We start from the raw sequence: 13,949 nt of genomic DNA, 5'->3' as shown, positions 1-13,949 counted from the left end.
CTAGTGGTTAGAGCGTTGGTCCAGTAACCGAAAGGTTGCTGGATCGAATCCCCGAGTTGACAAGGTACAAATCTGTCGTTCTTCCCCTGAACAAGGCAGTTAACCCACTGTTCCTAGGCCGCCATTGAAAATAAGAATGTGTTCTTAACTGACTTGCCTAGTTAAATAAAGGTTAAATAGAAAATACATTTTAAAAAGTTCTCGACCGGGGCGGGAGATGTCCGGAGAGCCGTACTGACGATGACGGCCTACCAGGGAACAGCACCTCCACCTCTAGACGATGACGGCCTACCAGGGAACAGCACCTCTAGACGATGACGGCCTACCAGGGAACAGCACCTCTAGACGATGACGGCCTACCAGGGAACAGCACCTCTAGACGATGACGGCCTACCAGGGAACAGCACCTCTAGACGATGACGGCCTACCAGGGAACAGCACCTCTAGACGATGACGGCCTACCAGGGAACAGCACCTCTAGACGATGACGGCCTACCAGGGAACAGCACCTCTAGACGATGACGGCCTACCAGGGAACAGCACCTCCACCTCTAGTTGCTTACAGGCTATAAAACAACAGCCTGTCGTCGGCCCAGATTCACACATCATATCTATACTGCTAGATCAGTTGCTCTATATTCCAGATATCTATACTGCTAGATCAGTTGCTCTATATTCCAGATATCTATACTGCTAGATCAGTTGCTCTATATTCTCTATATCTATACTGCTAGATCAGTCGCTCTATATTCTCTATATCTATGCCAGATTCACACATCAAGGCATAAAAAGGTTGATCGAAGCGCAGTGAAGGCTGGGATCTGCATTGAATAGCAATGGGCAGTGGGCATTCATTTCCTTGGATCCAGCTTTGTTGACGTTTATTTGCAGCGAGTCTGTGAATCTGTGTGTTTTACAGTAGGCTGTTGGAGATTGAGCAGATTTTAAAACGCGCCAGCATGAATGCTCATGATGCGACTGTCCCAAGTTTTCAAATGAGGCTTTGTAAGGTCATGAAAAGTTATGGGAAATAGTTTCATTATTTTTCTAAATGTACATTCATGAAGGCACACTTGTAAATGTTATCAATCACTTGAAAACAAATCTACATATCAGCCATTATCAGAATGACCCTTCTGTGTGAGTGGGTCGTTGCCCAAGAAGGGGAGCGACATTTCAGCAGCAGGTAGAAAATAATGACACAGACATGTTACATGATCACATGAAATATAATTTCAAAATGGTCTTAGAAGGGAAAAACCTAATTGGCAGGGCAATTCAAGCAAAGCCAAAATGCAGTGATAATGTATTGGGCCTATAGCCTACTGCACAAACCTCATTGCTACAGAACTGTTTTTAATACATTAATGTTGCTGAGGCTTGTTTTTTAATGTTATGTTTAAAAAAAAATATATATATATATTCTCTATGTATAATACTAGACCAGTCGCTCTATATTCTCCGTCTATAATACTATACCAGTCTCTCTATATTCTCTATATCTATATTACTAGGCCAGTCGCTCTATATTCTCTATATCTATATTACTAGGCCAGTCGCTCTATATTCTCTATATCTATATTACTAGGCCAGTCGCTCTATATTCTATATCTATATTACTAGACCAGTCGCTCTATATTCTATATCTATAATACTAGACCAGTCGCTCTATATTCTCTATATATAATACTAGACCAGTCGCTCTATATTCTCCGTCTATAATACTATACCAGTCTCTCTATATTCTCTATATCTATATTACTAGGCCAGTCGCTCTATATTCTATATCTATATTACTAGACCAGTCGCTCTATATTCTCTGTCTATAATAGACAAGTGGCACTATATTCTCAGTCTATACTACTAGAGCAGTCGCTCTATATTCTCTGTCTATAATAGACAAGTGGCACTATATTCTCAGTCTATACTACTAGACCAGTCGCTCTATATTCTCCGTCTATACTAGACAAGTGGCACTATATTCTCAGTCTATACTACTAGAGCAGTCGCTCTATATTCTCCGTCTATAATAGACAAGTGGCACTATATTCTCAGTCTATACTACTAGAGCAGTCGCTCTATATTCTCTATATCTATACTGCTAGATAAGTCGCTCTATATCTATACTGCTAGATCAGTTGCTCTATATTCTCTATATTCTCTATCTATGGAACTAGATCGGTTGCTCTATATTCTCTATATCTATACTGCTAGATCAGTTGCTCTATATTCTCTATATCTATACTGCTAGATCAGTTGCTCTATATTCTCTATATTCTCTATATCTATGGAACTAGATCGGTTGCTCTATATTATCTATATCTATACTGCTAGATCGGTTGCTCTATATTCTCTATATCTATACTGCTAGATAAGTCGCTCTATATCTATACTGCTAGATCAGTTGCTCTATATTCTCTATATCTATACTGCTAGATCAGTCTCTTCTGTACATGTTTTATACAATCTGATCTATTTCTTAAACTGGACTATAATTTTGTTCTCAATACTATGTTAGACAAGAAAGTTCCCTTTCACTGTGTTCTTCCTGCAGGAATGAGTATAATCCTGGGGGTGGCAGAGGGAGAGGTGTTTGTCAACGATGCAGAGATCCAGAAGTCAGCGCTCCAGGTGGTCACCAACTGTGTGTGTGCCCCCGACCAGACCCTCACTTCCATGGGCAGCTTTCTGCATCACCCCCCACAGGAGAGTGTGCTCACCAAGATGTGGAATGTTGTCCAGGCCAACAATGGCATTAAGGTAGGAGGTTGTGACTCGTGTCCTCTGTGTAGGTGTATGTATGCGTGTGTCTCGGGGAACGGGGGTGTAAAATGCATCTTATTTCTCTGTTACTTACTGCAGTAAAGACGTTGATCCTCAAACATTTTTTAAAACATTTTTTTTTTTTTGTTTACTTCTGTAACTAAACTGTTCTTCCAGGTCCTCCTTGGTTTACTGACGGTCAAGATGCCCATCACGGACGCAGATCTGATTCGAGCGTTGGCTTGTAAGGCTCTGGTTGGTCTGTCTCGCTCCAGGGCTGTCAGCCAGATCATCTCCAAGCTGCCTCTATTCTCCTCCTCACACATCCAACAGCTGATGAAGGAACCTGTGCTGCAGGACAAACGCTCCCAACACGTTCGCTTCTGCCGTTACTCTGCCGAGCTCATAGAGAGGGTGTCGGGTAAGTCAAATCACCAAAAACCACCTTCAAAACAGACAAACCTCTGCCGTTACTCTGCCGAGCTCATAGAGAGGGTGTCGGGTAAGTCAAATCACCAAAAACCACCTTCAAAACAGACAAACCTCTGCCGAGCTCATAGAGAGGGTGTCGGGTAAGTCAAATCACCAAAAACCACCTTCAAAACAGACAAACCTCTGCCGAGCTCATAGAGAGGGTGTCGGGTAAGTCAAATCACCAAAAACCACCTTGAAAACAGAAACTTTTTATTTGCATAGTTTCATACAAGGTAGCAATACGATACGGAAAACCATACATCTGAGATTGTAAAATGTTAGGAAAACAGCCCTATTGTTGGAAACAAACCATTGTTTTAGCCAGAGTCACATGTATTTATTTTCCCAGTTATAGCACACAATGTTTTACATACAGCAGGTTTTTAAAGGACCAAATTAGTTTGGTCTGTATGTTTATTTATTTTTTGCCGTGGGAAAAATATTACGATACGGATGTTGTCCCGCCTCTGATAAAAAAATGACGGTAGTATAAACAACTAGAACAAAAGGATCTTTCTTTTTACAATGCGTCTGTTTTCCTCAGGTAAACCCCTGTTGATAGGGACAGATGTGTCTTTGGCCCGGCTCCAGAGGGCTAACGTTGTGGCCCAATCACGTATCTCCTTTCCTGAGAAGGAGTTGTTGCTGCTCATCAGGAACCACCTGGTGGCTAAAGGACTCCAGGATACCGCCTCAGCCCTCACCAAGGAGGCTAATCTCCCCTGCGGCCCGCTCTCCCTCTCCATCCCCCTCTCCTCCTCCCCCTCGCTCTACCAGGCAGTCTCTGTAGCTCCTCCCCCTGTCTCATCGTCCGCTGTATTACCCAGAACCCCAAGGGGCATGGTCAACGGAGGATTGGTAGTGGCTGCTCGCCTCACTGCGGTGACCCAATCGTCTTCCTCGGTCCAGACGCCACGTCCCTCCTCCTCCTTCCCTCCTTGTACCCCTCACGGCCCACCTCCCCATGGTTCGCCCCAGATGGGGCGTATCCTGTTCACGCGGGAGCGCTCCTCGGTCCTCTGTAACCCTGGGACTGGAGGTAGCAGTGGGAAACGGTCCCCCAGTGTGCTGAGACAGAAGTCCGACCACGGAGCTTTTAGCCAGAGTCCTGCCATGAAGAAACAGCTGGACAGACACCTGCCTTCCCCGCCTGCCCTGGACAGCATCATCACGGAGTACCTCAGGGAGCAGCATGCCAGGTTTGACCACTTTTATGTTCTCATCACCAGACTTCAGAAAGTATTCAGACCCCTTGACTTTTTACACATTTTGTTACATAACAGCCTTATTCTAAAATGATTTTTTTTTTAAAACATGTTTTTCCTCATCAATCTTTCCCCATAATCATAAAGCGATACATTTGCAAATTTAAAAAACAGAAATACCTTATTTACATAAGTATTCAGACCCTTTGCTATGAGACTCGAAATTGAGCTAAGATGCATCCTGTTTCCACTGATCATCCATGATGTTTCAACAACTTGATTGTAGCCTGTGGTGAATTGATTGGACATGATTTGAAAAGGCCTACCACCTGTCTTTATAAGGTCCCACAAGTTGACAGTGCATGTCAGAGTAAAAATCAAGCCATGAGGTCGAAGGAATTGTCCGTAGAGCTCGGAGACAGGATTGTGTCAAGGCACAGATCTGGGGAAGGGTAGCAAAACATTTCTGCAGCATTGAAGTTTTCCAAAAGGCACCTAAAGACTCTCAGACCAGGAGAAACAAGATTCTCTGGTCTGATGAAACTAAGGTTGAACTCTTTGGCTTGAATGCCGAAGTATCACATCTGGAGGAAACCTGGCACCATCCCTACGGTGAAGCATGGTGGTGGCAGCATCATGCTGTGGGAATGTTTTTTCAGCGGCAGGGACTGGGAGACTAGTCAAGATCGAGGGAAAGATGAACAGAGCAAAGTACAGAGAGATCCTAGATGAAAACCTGCTCCAGAGCATTCAGGACCTCAGACTGGAGCTAAGGTTCACCTTCCAACAGGACAACGACCCTAAGCACACAGCCTAGACAACGTAGGAGTATCTGAATGTCCTTAAGTGGCCCAGCCAGAGCCTGGACTTGAACCAGATCAAACATCTCTGGAGAGACCTGAAAATAGCTGTGCAGCGACGCTCCCCATCCAACCTGACAGAGTTTGAGAGGATCTGCAGAGAAGAATGAGAGAAACTCCCCAAATACAGGTGTGGCAAACTTGTAGCATCAAACCCAAGAAGACTGGAGGCTGTAATCACCACCGAAGGTGCTTCAACAGAGTGCTGAATAAAGAGTCTGAATACTTATGTAAATGGGATATTTCAGTTTTGTATTTTTTAATGAATTTTCAATGGTTTTACTTTGTTGTTGTTATGTGTAGATGAACTGTGTGTATATTTTGTATTTCGCCTTCATTTATTTTTTCTCATTAACATCTCTTTTCCAAGAGAGACCTGGTCCAATAGCAGCAGAGGGAACAACGTTTCAGACAAAACAACTGACATACACTAACACAACATTAAACACAACTATTAACACACATACAGTACAACAACTACATTTAAATACACAAACGTCTTGACTAAAAACAGCTGGCCTAAAAACAAATACACTCTTCTGTGATATAGACATCGATCAAGTGTTTAAACTCCACCAAGGAAACTAGATCATCATCATTTTAAAATGTTCAGGAGAGAATTCCAGAACCACGGAGCTGAGTAACTAAAACTATTTATACCATGACCTGTTGTCATTTTTGGTACTGTTAGAAGTAAATCAGAATGGGACCGTAATTGATATTTATTTACTGAACTGACTGAAAAAGAACAGATAAAATGGCATTTTACCCAATATGGCCTTATAAATCAGTGTAAACCAGTGTTTAAGCCTACGCAAGGTCAATGACGACCAGTCAACAGCCAGGTAGAGATCACAATGATGTGTTAGACATTTCTGATTTGTAATGAACCTGAGGGCTGCATGATCCACTGAATCAAGTGCTCTCAGGGTAGTGGCTGAGGCCTGCATATATATATAACATCACTAAAATCTAAAACCGACAGTAATGTACATCGTACCAGCTCCTTCCTGGCCTCAAAACAACAACAAGCCTGATGCCGGTAATAAAAAGCTATTTTCAGCTTGAGCTTCCTGATCAAGTTCTCTACATCCACAGTGAAGCTCAGCATATCATCACCCCACACACCCAAATATTTATACGCTATAACTTGCTCTATAGTATGTCCAGCCAATGTAGCAATGACATGATTTGTAACATGCCTGGCATTTGAAAATACCACGTTTATTGACTCATTTCTGATGTATTTTTGTACATTTATTTCAGGTGTAGGAACCCGGTGACTACCTGCCCCCCATTCTCCCTGTTCACACCCCACCAGTGCCCAGAGCCCAAGCAGAGATGCCAGGCCCCCACTAACTTCACCTCCAGACTGACCAGCAGGGTGCTGTATCCTAAACATGGAGGGGTGGACGGAGGTTGTCTGGACAGACACCTCATCTTCAGCAGGTAGGTTTCACCTCAGAATGGCCCTCGGCCCGCATTTACATCCAGGCCTCTTGTCTTTTTTTTGGGGGGGGGGGTTCATGTCAATAGTATGACGTGGCTACCTTAATTTCCTCACCTCCTTCAAAATATATTTATTTATTTATTACACAGTATGCAGTTTAATTAAGTAGTGTGCGAGCCAGATTTTGGACAGTGTCTCCTTGTAGATCTGTTAAGTACCCTCCTTTCCTTTCTCTTTCTGTAGCGAGTTGTTCCTCTCCTCGGTCTCTCTCCCCCTCTCCATCTCTTTAACTAACCCCTTCATGATGTCTCTCTCTCCATCTCTTTAACTAACCCCTTCATGATGTCTCTCTCTCCATCTCTTTAGCTAAAGCCCCTTCATGATGTCTCTCTCTCTCTCCATCTCTTTAGCTAAAGCCCCTTCATGATGTCTCTCTCTCTCTCCATCTCTTTAACTAACCCCTTCATGATGTCTCCCCCTCTCCATCTCTTTAGCTAACCCCTTCATGATGTCTCTCCCCCCTCTCCATCTCTTTAACTAACCCCTTCATGATGTCTCTCTCTCCATCTCTTTAACTAACCCCTTCATGATGTCTCTCTCTCTCTCATCTCTTTAACTAACCCCTTCATGATGTCTCTCTCTCCATCTCTTTAACTAACCCCTTCATGATGTCTCTCTCCCCCTCTCCATCTCTTTAACTAACCCCTTCATGATGTCTCATGAAGGGGCTCTCCATCTGAAGGGGTTAGCTAAAGAGATGGAGGAGACATCATGATGTCATCATGAAGGGGCTTTAGCCCATGAAGGGGTTAGCTAAAGAGATGGAGAGAGAGACATCATGAAGGGGTTAGTTAAAGAGATGGAGAGAGAGACATCTCTTTAGCTTAGAGAGAGACATCATGAAGGGGCTAACCCCTTCATGATGTCTCTCCATCTCTTTAGCTAACCCCTTCATGATGTCTCTCTCTCCATCTTTTAACTAACCCCTTCATGATGTCTCTCTCTCATCTCTTTAGCTAACCCCTTCTCTCTCTCTCCATCTCTTTAGCTAACCCCTTCATGATGTCTCTCTCCTCCATCTCTTTAACTAACCCCTTCATGATGTCTCTCTCTCCATCTCTTTAGCTAACCCCTTCATGATGTCTCTCTCCCTCCATCTCTTTAACTAACCCCTTCATGATGTCTCTCTCTCTCCATCTCTTTAGCTAACCCCTTCATGATGTCTCTCTCTCCATCTCTTTAGCTAACCCCTTCATGATGTCTCTCTCTCTCCATCTCTTTAACTAAAGCCCCTTCATGATGTCTCCTTCATCTCTTTAGCTAACCCCTTCATGATGTCTCTCTCTCCATCTCTTTAGCTAACCCCTTCATGATGTCTCTCTCTCTCTCTCCATCTCTTTAGCTAACCCCTTCATGATGTCTCTCTCCCTCTCCATCTGTTTAGCTAACGCCCTTCATGATGTCTCTCTCCCCTCCATCTCTTTAACTAACCCCTTCATGATGTCTCTCTCTCTCCATCTCTTTAGCTAACGCCCTTCATGATGTCTCTCTCCCTCTCCATCTCTTTAGCTAACCCCTTCATGATGTCTCTCTCTCTCCATCTCTTTAACTAACCCCTTCATGATGTCTCTCTCTCCATCTCTTTAACTAACCCCTTCATGATGTCTCTCTCTCTCTCCATCTCTTTAGCTAACCCCTTCATGATGTCTCTCTCTCCCATCTCTTTAACTAACCCCTTCATGATGTCTCTCTCTCTCCATCTCTTTAGCTAACCCCTTCATGATGTCTCTCTCTCTCCATCTCTTTAACTAACCCCTTCATGATGTCTCTCTCTCTCCATCTCTTTAGCTAACCCCTTCATGATGTCTCTCTCTCTCTCCATCTCTTTAGCTAACCCCTTCATGATGTCTCTCTCTCTCTCCATCTCTTTAACTAACCCCTTCATGATGTCTCTCTCTCTCCATCTCTTTAGCTAACCCCTTCATGATGTCTCTCTTCTCTCCATCTCTTTAGCTAAAGCCCCTTCATGATGTCTCTCTCTCCATCTCTTTAGCTAACCCCTTCATGATGTCTCTCTTCTCCATCTCTTTAGCTAACCCCTTCATGATGTCTCTCTCTCTCCATCTCTTTAGCTAACCCCTTCATGATGTCTCTCTCTCTCTCTCTCCATCTCTTTAGCTAACCCCTTCATGATGTCTCTCTCTCTCTCCATCTCTTTAGCTAACCCCTTCATGATGTCTCTCTCTCTCTCTCTCCATCTCTTTAGCTAACCCCTTCATGATGTCCCTCTTCATCTCTTTAGCTAACCCCTTCATGATGTCCCTCTCTCTCCCATCTCTTTAGCTAACCCCTTCATGATGTCTCTCTCTCTCTCCATCTCTTTAGCTAACCCCTTCATGATGTCTCTCTCTCTCTCCATCTCTTTAGCTAACCCTTCATGATGTCTTTCCATCTCTTTAGCTAACCCCTTCATGATGTCTCTCTCTCTCTCCATCTCTTTAGCTAAAGCCCCTTCATGATGTCTCTCTCTCTCCATCACTTTAGCTAAAGCCCCTTCATGATGTCTCTCTCTCTCCATCTCTTTAGCTAAAGCCCCTTCATGATGTCTCTCTCTCTCTCCATCTCTTTAGCTAAAGCCCCTTCATGATGTCTCTCTCTCTCTCTCCATCTCTTTAGCTAAAGCCCCTTCATGATGTCTCTCTCTCTCTCCATCTCTTTAGCTAAAGCCCCTTCATGATGTCTCTCTCTCTCCATCTCTTTAGCTAAAGCCCCTTCATGATGTCTCTCTCTCTCTCCATCTCTTTAGCTAAAGCCCCTTCATGATGTCTCTCTTCTCCATCTCTTTAGCTAAAGCCCTTCATGATGTCTCTCTCTCTCCATCTCTTTAGCTAAAGCCCCTTCATGATGTCTCTCTCTCTCTCCATCTCTTTAGCTAAAGCCCTCTGTCTTTTTAGCTAAAGCCCCTTCATGATGTCTCTCTCTCTCTCCATCTCTTTAGCTAAAGCCCCTTCATGATGTCTCTCTCTCTCCATCTCTTTAGCTAAAGCCCCTTCATGATGTCTCTCTTCTCCATCTCTTTAGCTAAAGCCCCTTCATGATGTCTCTCTCTCTCCATCTCTTTAGCTAAAGCCCCTTCATGATGTCTCTCTCTCTCTCCATCTCTTTAGCTAACGCCCCTTCATGATGTCTCTCTCTCTCTCCATCTCTTTAGCTAAAGCCCCTTCATGATGTCTCTCTCTCTCTCCATCTCTTTAGCTAAAGCCCCTTCATGATGTCTCTCTCTCTCCATCTCTTTAGCTAAAGCCCCTTCATGATGTCTCTCTCTCTCTCATCTCTTTAGCTAACCCCTTCATGATGTCTCTCTCTCTCCATCTCTTTAGCTAAAGCCCCTTCATGATGTCTCTCTCTCTCTCTCTCCATCTCTTTAGCTAAAGCCCCTTCATGATGTCTCTCTCTCTCTCATCTCTTTAGCTAACCCCTTCATGATGTCTCTCTCTCTCCATCTCTTTAGCTAAAGCCCCTTCATGATGTCTCTCTCTCTCTCCATCTCTTTAGCTAAAGCCCCTTCATGATGTCTCTCTCTCTCTCCATCTCTTTAGCTAAAGCCCTTCATGATGTCTCTCTCTCCATCTCTTTAGCTAAAGCCCCTTCATGATGTCTCTCTCTCTCTCCATCTCTTTAGCTAACCCCTTCATGATGTCTCTCTCTCTCTCATCTCTTTAGCTAAAGCCCCTTCATGATGTCTCTCTCTCTCTCCATCTCTTTAGCTAAAGCCCCTTCATGATGTCTCTCTCTCTCCCATCTCTTTAGCTAACCCCTTCATGATGTCTCTCTCTCTCTCCATCTCTTTAGCTAAAGCCCCTTCATGATGTCTCTCTCTCTCCATCTCTTTAGCTAACCCCTTCATGATGTCTCTCTCTCTCCATCTCTTTAGCTAACCCCTTCATGATGTCTCTCTCTCCCATCTCTTTAGCCATCTCTTTTAGCTAACCCCTTCATGATGTCTCTCTCTCTCTCCATCTCTTTAGCTAACCCCTTCATGATGTCTCTCCATCTCTTTAGCTAACCCCTTCATGATGTCTCTCTCTCTCTCCATCTCTTTAGCTAACCCCTTCATGATGTCTCTCCATCTCTTTAGCTAACCCCTTCATGATGTCTCTCTCCTCTCCATCTCTTTAACTAACCCCTTCATGATGTCTCTCTCTCTCTCTCCATCTCTTTAGCTAACCCCTTCATGATGTCTCTCTCCATCTCTTTAGCTAACCCCTTCATCTCTTTCTCTTTAGCTAAAGCCCCTTCATGATGTCTCTCTCTCTCCATCACTTTATCTGTCTCTTTCTCTTTAGCTAAAGCCCCTTCATGATGTCTCTCTCTCTCTCCATCTCTTTAGCTAAAGCCCTTCATGATGTCTCTCTCTCTCCATCTCTTTAGCTAAAGCCCCTTCATGATGTCTCTCTCTCCATCTCTTTAGCTAAAGCCCCTTCATGATGTCTCTCTCTCCCATCTCTTTAGCTAACCCCTTCATGATGTCTCTCTCTCCATCTCTTTAGCTAAAGCCCCTTCATGATGTCTCTCTCTCTCCATCTCTTTAGCTAAAGCCCCTTCATGATGTCTCTCTCTCCATCTCTTTAGCTAAAGCCCCTTCATGATGTCTCTCTCTCTCTCCATCTCTTTAGCTAAAGCCCCTTCATGATGTCTCTCTCTCTCCATCTCTTTAGCTAACCCCTTCATGATGTCTCTCTCTCTCTCCATCTCTTTAGCTAAAGCCCCTTCATGATGTCTCTCTCTCTCTCCATCTCTTTAGCTAAAGCCCCTTCATGATGTCTCTCTCTCTCTCCATCTCTTTAGCTAAAGCCCCTTCATGATGTCTCTCTCTCTCCATCTCTTTAGCTAAAGCCCCTTCATGATGTCTCTCTCTCTCCATCTCTTTAGCTAACGCCCCTTCATGATGTCTCTCTCTCTCTCCATCTCTTTAGCTAAAGCCCCTTCATGATGTCTCTCTCTCTCTCCATCTCTTTAGCTAAAGCCCCTTCATGATGTCTCTCTCTCTCCATCTCTTTAGCTAAAGCCCCTTCATGATGTCTCTCTCTCTCCATCTCTTTAGCTAACCCTTCATGATGTCCTCTCTTCTCTTTATGATGTCTCTCTCTCTCTCCATCTCTTTAGCTAAAGCCCCTTCATGATGTCTCTCTCTCTCTCTCTCTCCATCTCTTTAGCTAAAGCCCCTTCATGATGTCTCTCTCTCTCCATCTCTTTAGCTAACCCCTTCATGATGTCTCTCTCTCTCTCCATCTCTTTAGCTAAAGCCCTTCATGATGTCTCTCTCTCTCTCCATCTCTTTAGCTAAAGCCCCTTCATGATGTCTCTCTCTCTCTCCATCTCTTTAGCTAAAGCCCCTTCATGATGTCTCTCTCTCTCTCCATCTCTTTAGCTAAAGCCCCTTCATGATGTCTCTCTCTCTCCCATCTCTTTAGCTAACCCCTTCATGATGTCTCTCTCTCTCTCCATCTCTTTAGCTAAAGCCCCTTCATGATGTCTCTCTCTCTCTCCATCTCTTTAGCTAAAGCCCCTTCATGATGTCTCTCTCTCTCTCCATCTCTTTAGCTAAAGCCCCTTCATGATGTCTCTCTCTCTCTCCATCTCTTTAGCTAAAGCCCCTTCATGATGTCTCTCTCTCTCTCATCTGTTTAGCTAACCCCTTCATGATGTCTCTCTCTCTCTCATCTCTTTAGCTAAAGCCCCTTCATGATGTCTCTCTCTCTCTCCATCTCTTTAGCTAAAGCCCCTTCATGATGTCTCTCTCTCTCTCCATCTCTTTAGCTAAAGCCCCTTCATGATGTCTCTCTCTCTCTCCATCTCTTTAGCTAACCCCTTCATGATGTCTCTCTCTCTCTCCATCTCTTTAGCTAACCCCTTCATGATGTCTCTCTCTCTCTCCATCTCTTTAGCTAAAGCCCCTTCATGATGTCTCTCTCTCTCTCCATCTCTTTAGCTAAAGCCCCTTCATGATGTCTCTCTCTCTCCATCTCTTTAGCTAAAGCCCTTCATGATGTCTCCATCTCTTTAGCTAAAGCCCCTTCATGATGTCTCTCTCTCTCTCTCCATCTCTTTAGCTAAAGCCCCTTCATGATGTCTCTCTTCTCCATCTGTTTAGCTAACCCCTTCATGATGTCTCTCTCTCTCTCCATCTCTTTAGCTAAAGCCCCTTCATGATGTCTCTTTATCTCTTTAGCTAAAGCCCCTTCATGATGTCTCTCTCTCTCTCCATCTCTTTAGCTAAAGCCCCTTCATGATGTCTCTCTCTCTCTCTCCATCTCTTTAGCTAAAGCCCCTTCATGATGTCTCTCTCTCTCTCTCCATCTCTTTAGCTAAAGCCCCTTCATGATGTCTCTCTCTCTCTCCATCTCTTTAGCTAACGCCTTCATGATGTCTCTCTCTCTCTCCATCTCTTTAGCTAAAGCCCCTTCATGATGTCTCTCTCTCTCTCTCCATCTCTTTAGCTAAAGCCCCTTCATGATGTCTCTCTCTCTCTCTCCATCTCTTTAGCTAACCCCTTCATGATGTCCCTCTCCCCTCAGGTTCCGGCCCATCTCAGTGTTCAGGGAGGCTGAGGATGATGACAGTGGTTTCACCTGCTGTGCCTTCTCAGCCCGCGAGCGTTTCTTGATGCTGGGGACGTGTACAGGACACCTGAAGCTCTATAATGTGTTCAGCGGTCAGGAGGAGGCTAGCTACAGCTGTCATACTTCAGCCATCACTCACCTTGAGCCCTCACGGGTATGTAGATTGTTGGATGGCTGGATCAGAGTGGTCAGGAGGAGGATGGCTTTAGCCATCACTCACCTGGAATCATCACGTCTCATTAGTAATAATCATACTACTACTGCATCTAAAAAATATAGCTGCAAGCACCCATGCCCGGGTTTAAGATTTGGCCCCACGGCGCCACCATCAGGATGACTTGGACATACCACCGTTAGATGATATTTTGTGTACTACTTACCACATTTGCCAAATATCAGAACTCAAAATCCAAACCGGTCATGTAATATGTTGTTGATGTCTGCTGCAGAGGGACGAGAGAGAGCCAGGAGAAAATGATAAATCATGGAAATAAAAGTGCTGAAAACCTAAATATTTTAAAATATGTTGGAGAACAAGCTTACGAAGGGAAAAATACTGCCGTTTTGGTACAGC

General features: G+C 44.2%; 1 protein-coding gene across 11 annotated transcripts in view; it reads left to right on the top strand.

Annotated features, from left to right (window-relative positions):
* LOC112254074 (DDB1- and CUL4-associated factor 1) overlaps positions 1-13,949 on the top strand; it is a 41,753-nt gene that overhangs the window by 17,381 nt on the left and 10,423 nt on the right. For all 11 annotated transcript variants that reach the window (XM_042329754.1, XM_042329762.1, XM_042329769.1 and 8 more), the window contains 5 exons: positions 2,555-2,760; positions 2,941-3,184; positions 3,782-4,436; positions 6,569-6,751; positions 13,331-13,529. In XM_042329754.1, the coding sequence (XP_042185688.1) occupies positions 2,555-2,760; positions 2,941-3,184; positions 3,782-4,436; positions 6,569-6,751; positions 13,331-13,529 (1,487 nt within the window). The remainder of the gene's footprint in view (positions 1-2,554; positions 2,761-2,940; positions 3,185-3,781; positions 4,437-6,568; positions 6,752-13,330; positions 13,530-13,949) is intronic.

The sequence above is a fragment of the Oncorhynchus tshawytscha genome, linkage group LG02 (assembly GCF_018296145.1).
Source record: "Oncorhynchus tshawytscha isolate Ot180627B linkage group LG02, Otsh_v2.0, whole genome shotgun sequence".
Taxonomy (NCBI): Eukaryota; Metazoa; Chordata; class Actinopteri; order Salmoniformes; family Salmonidae; genus Oncorhynchus; species Oncorhynchus tshawytscha.
This window is presented reverse-complemented; position numbering and strand designations above follow the sequence as displayed.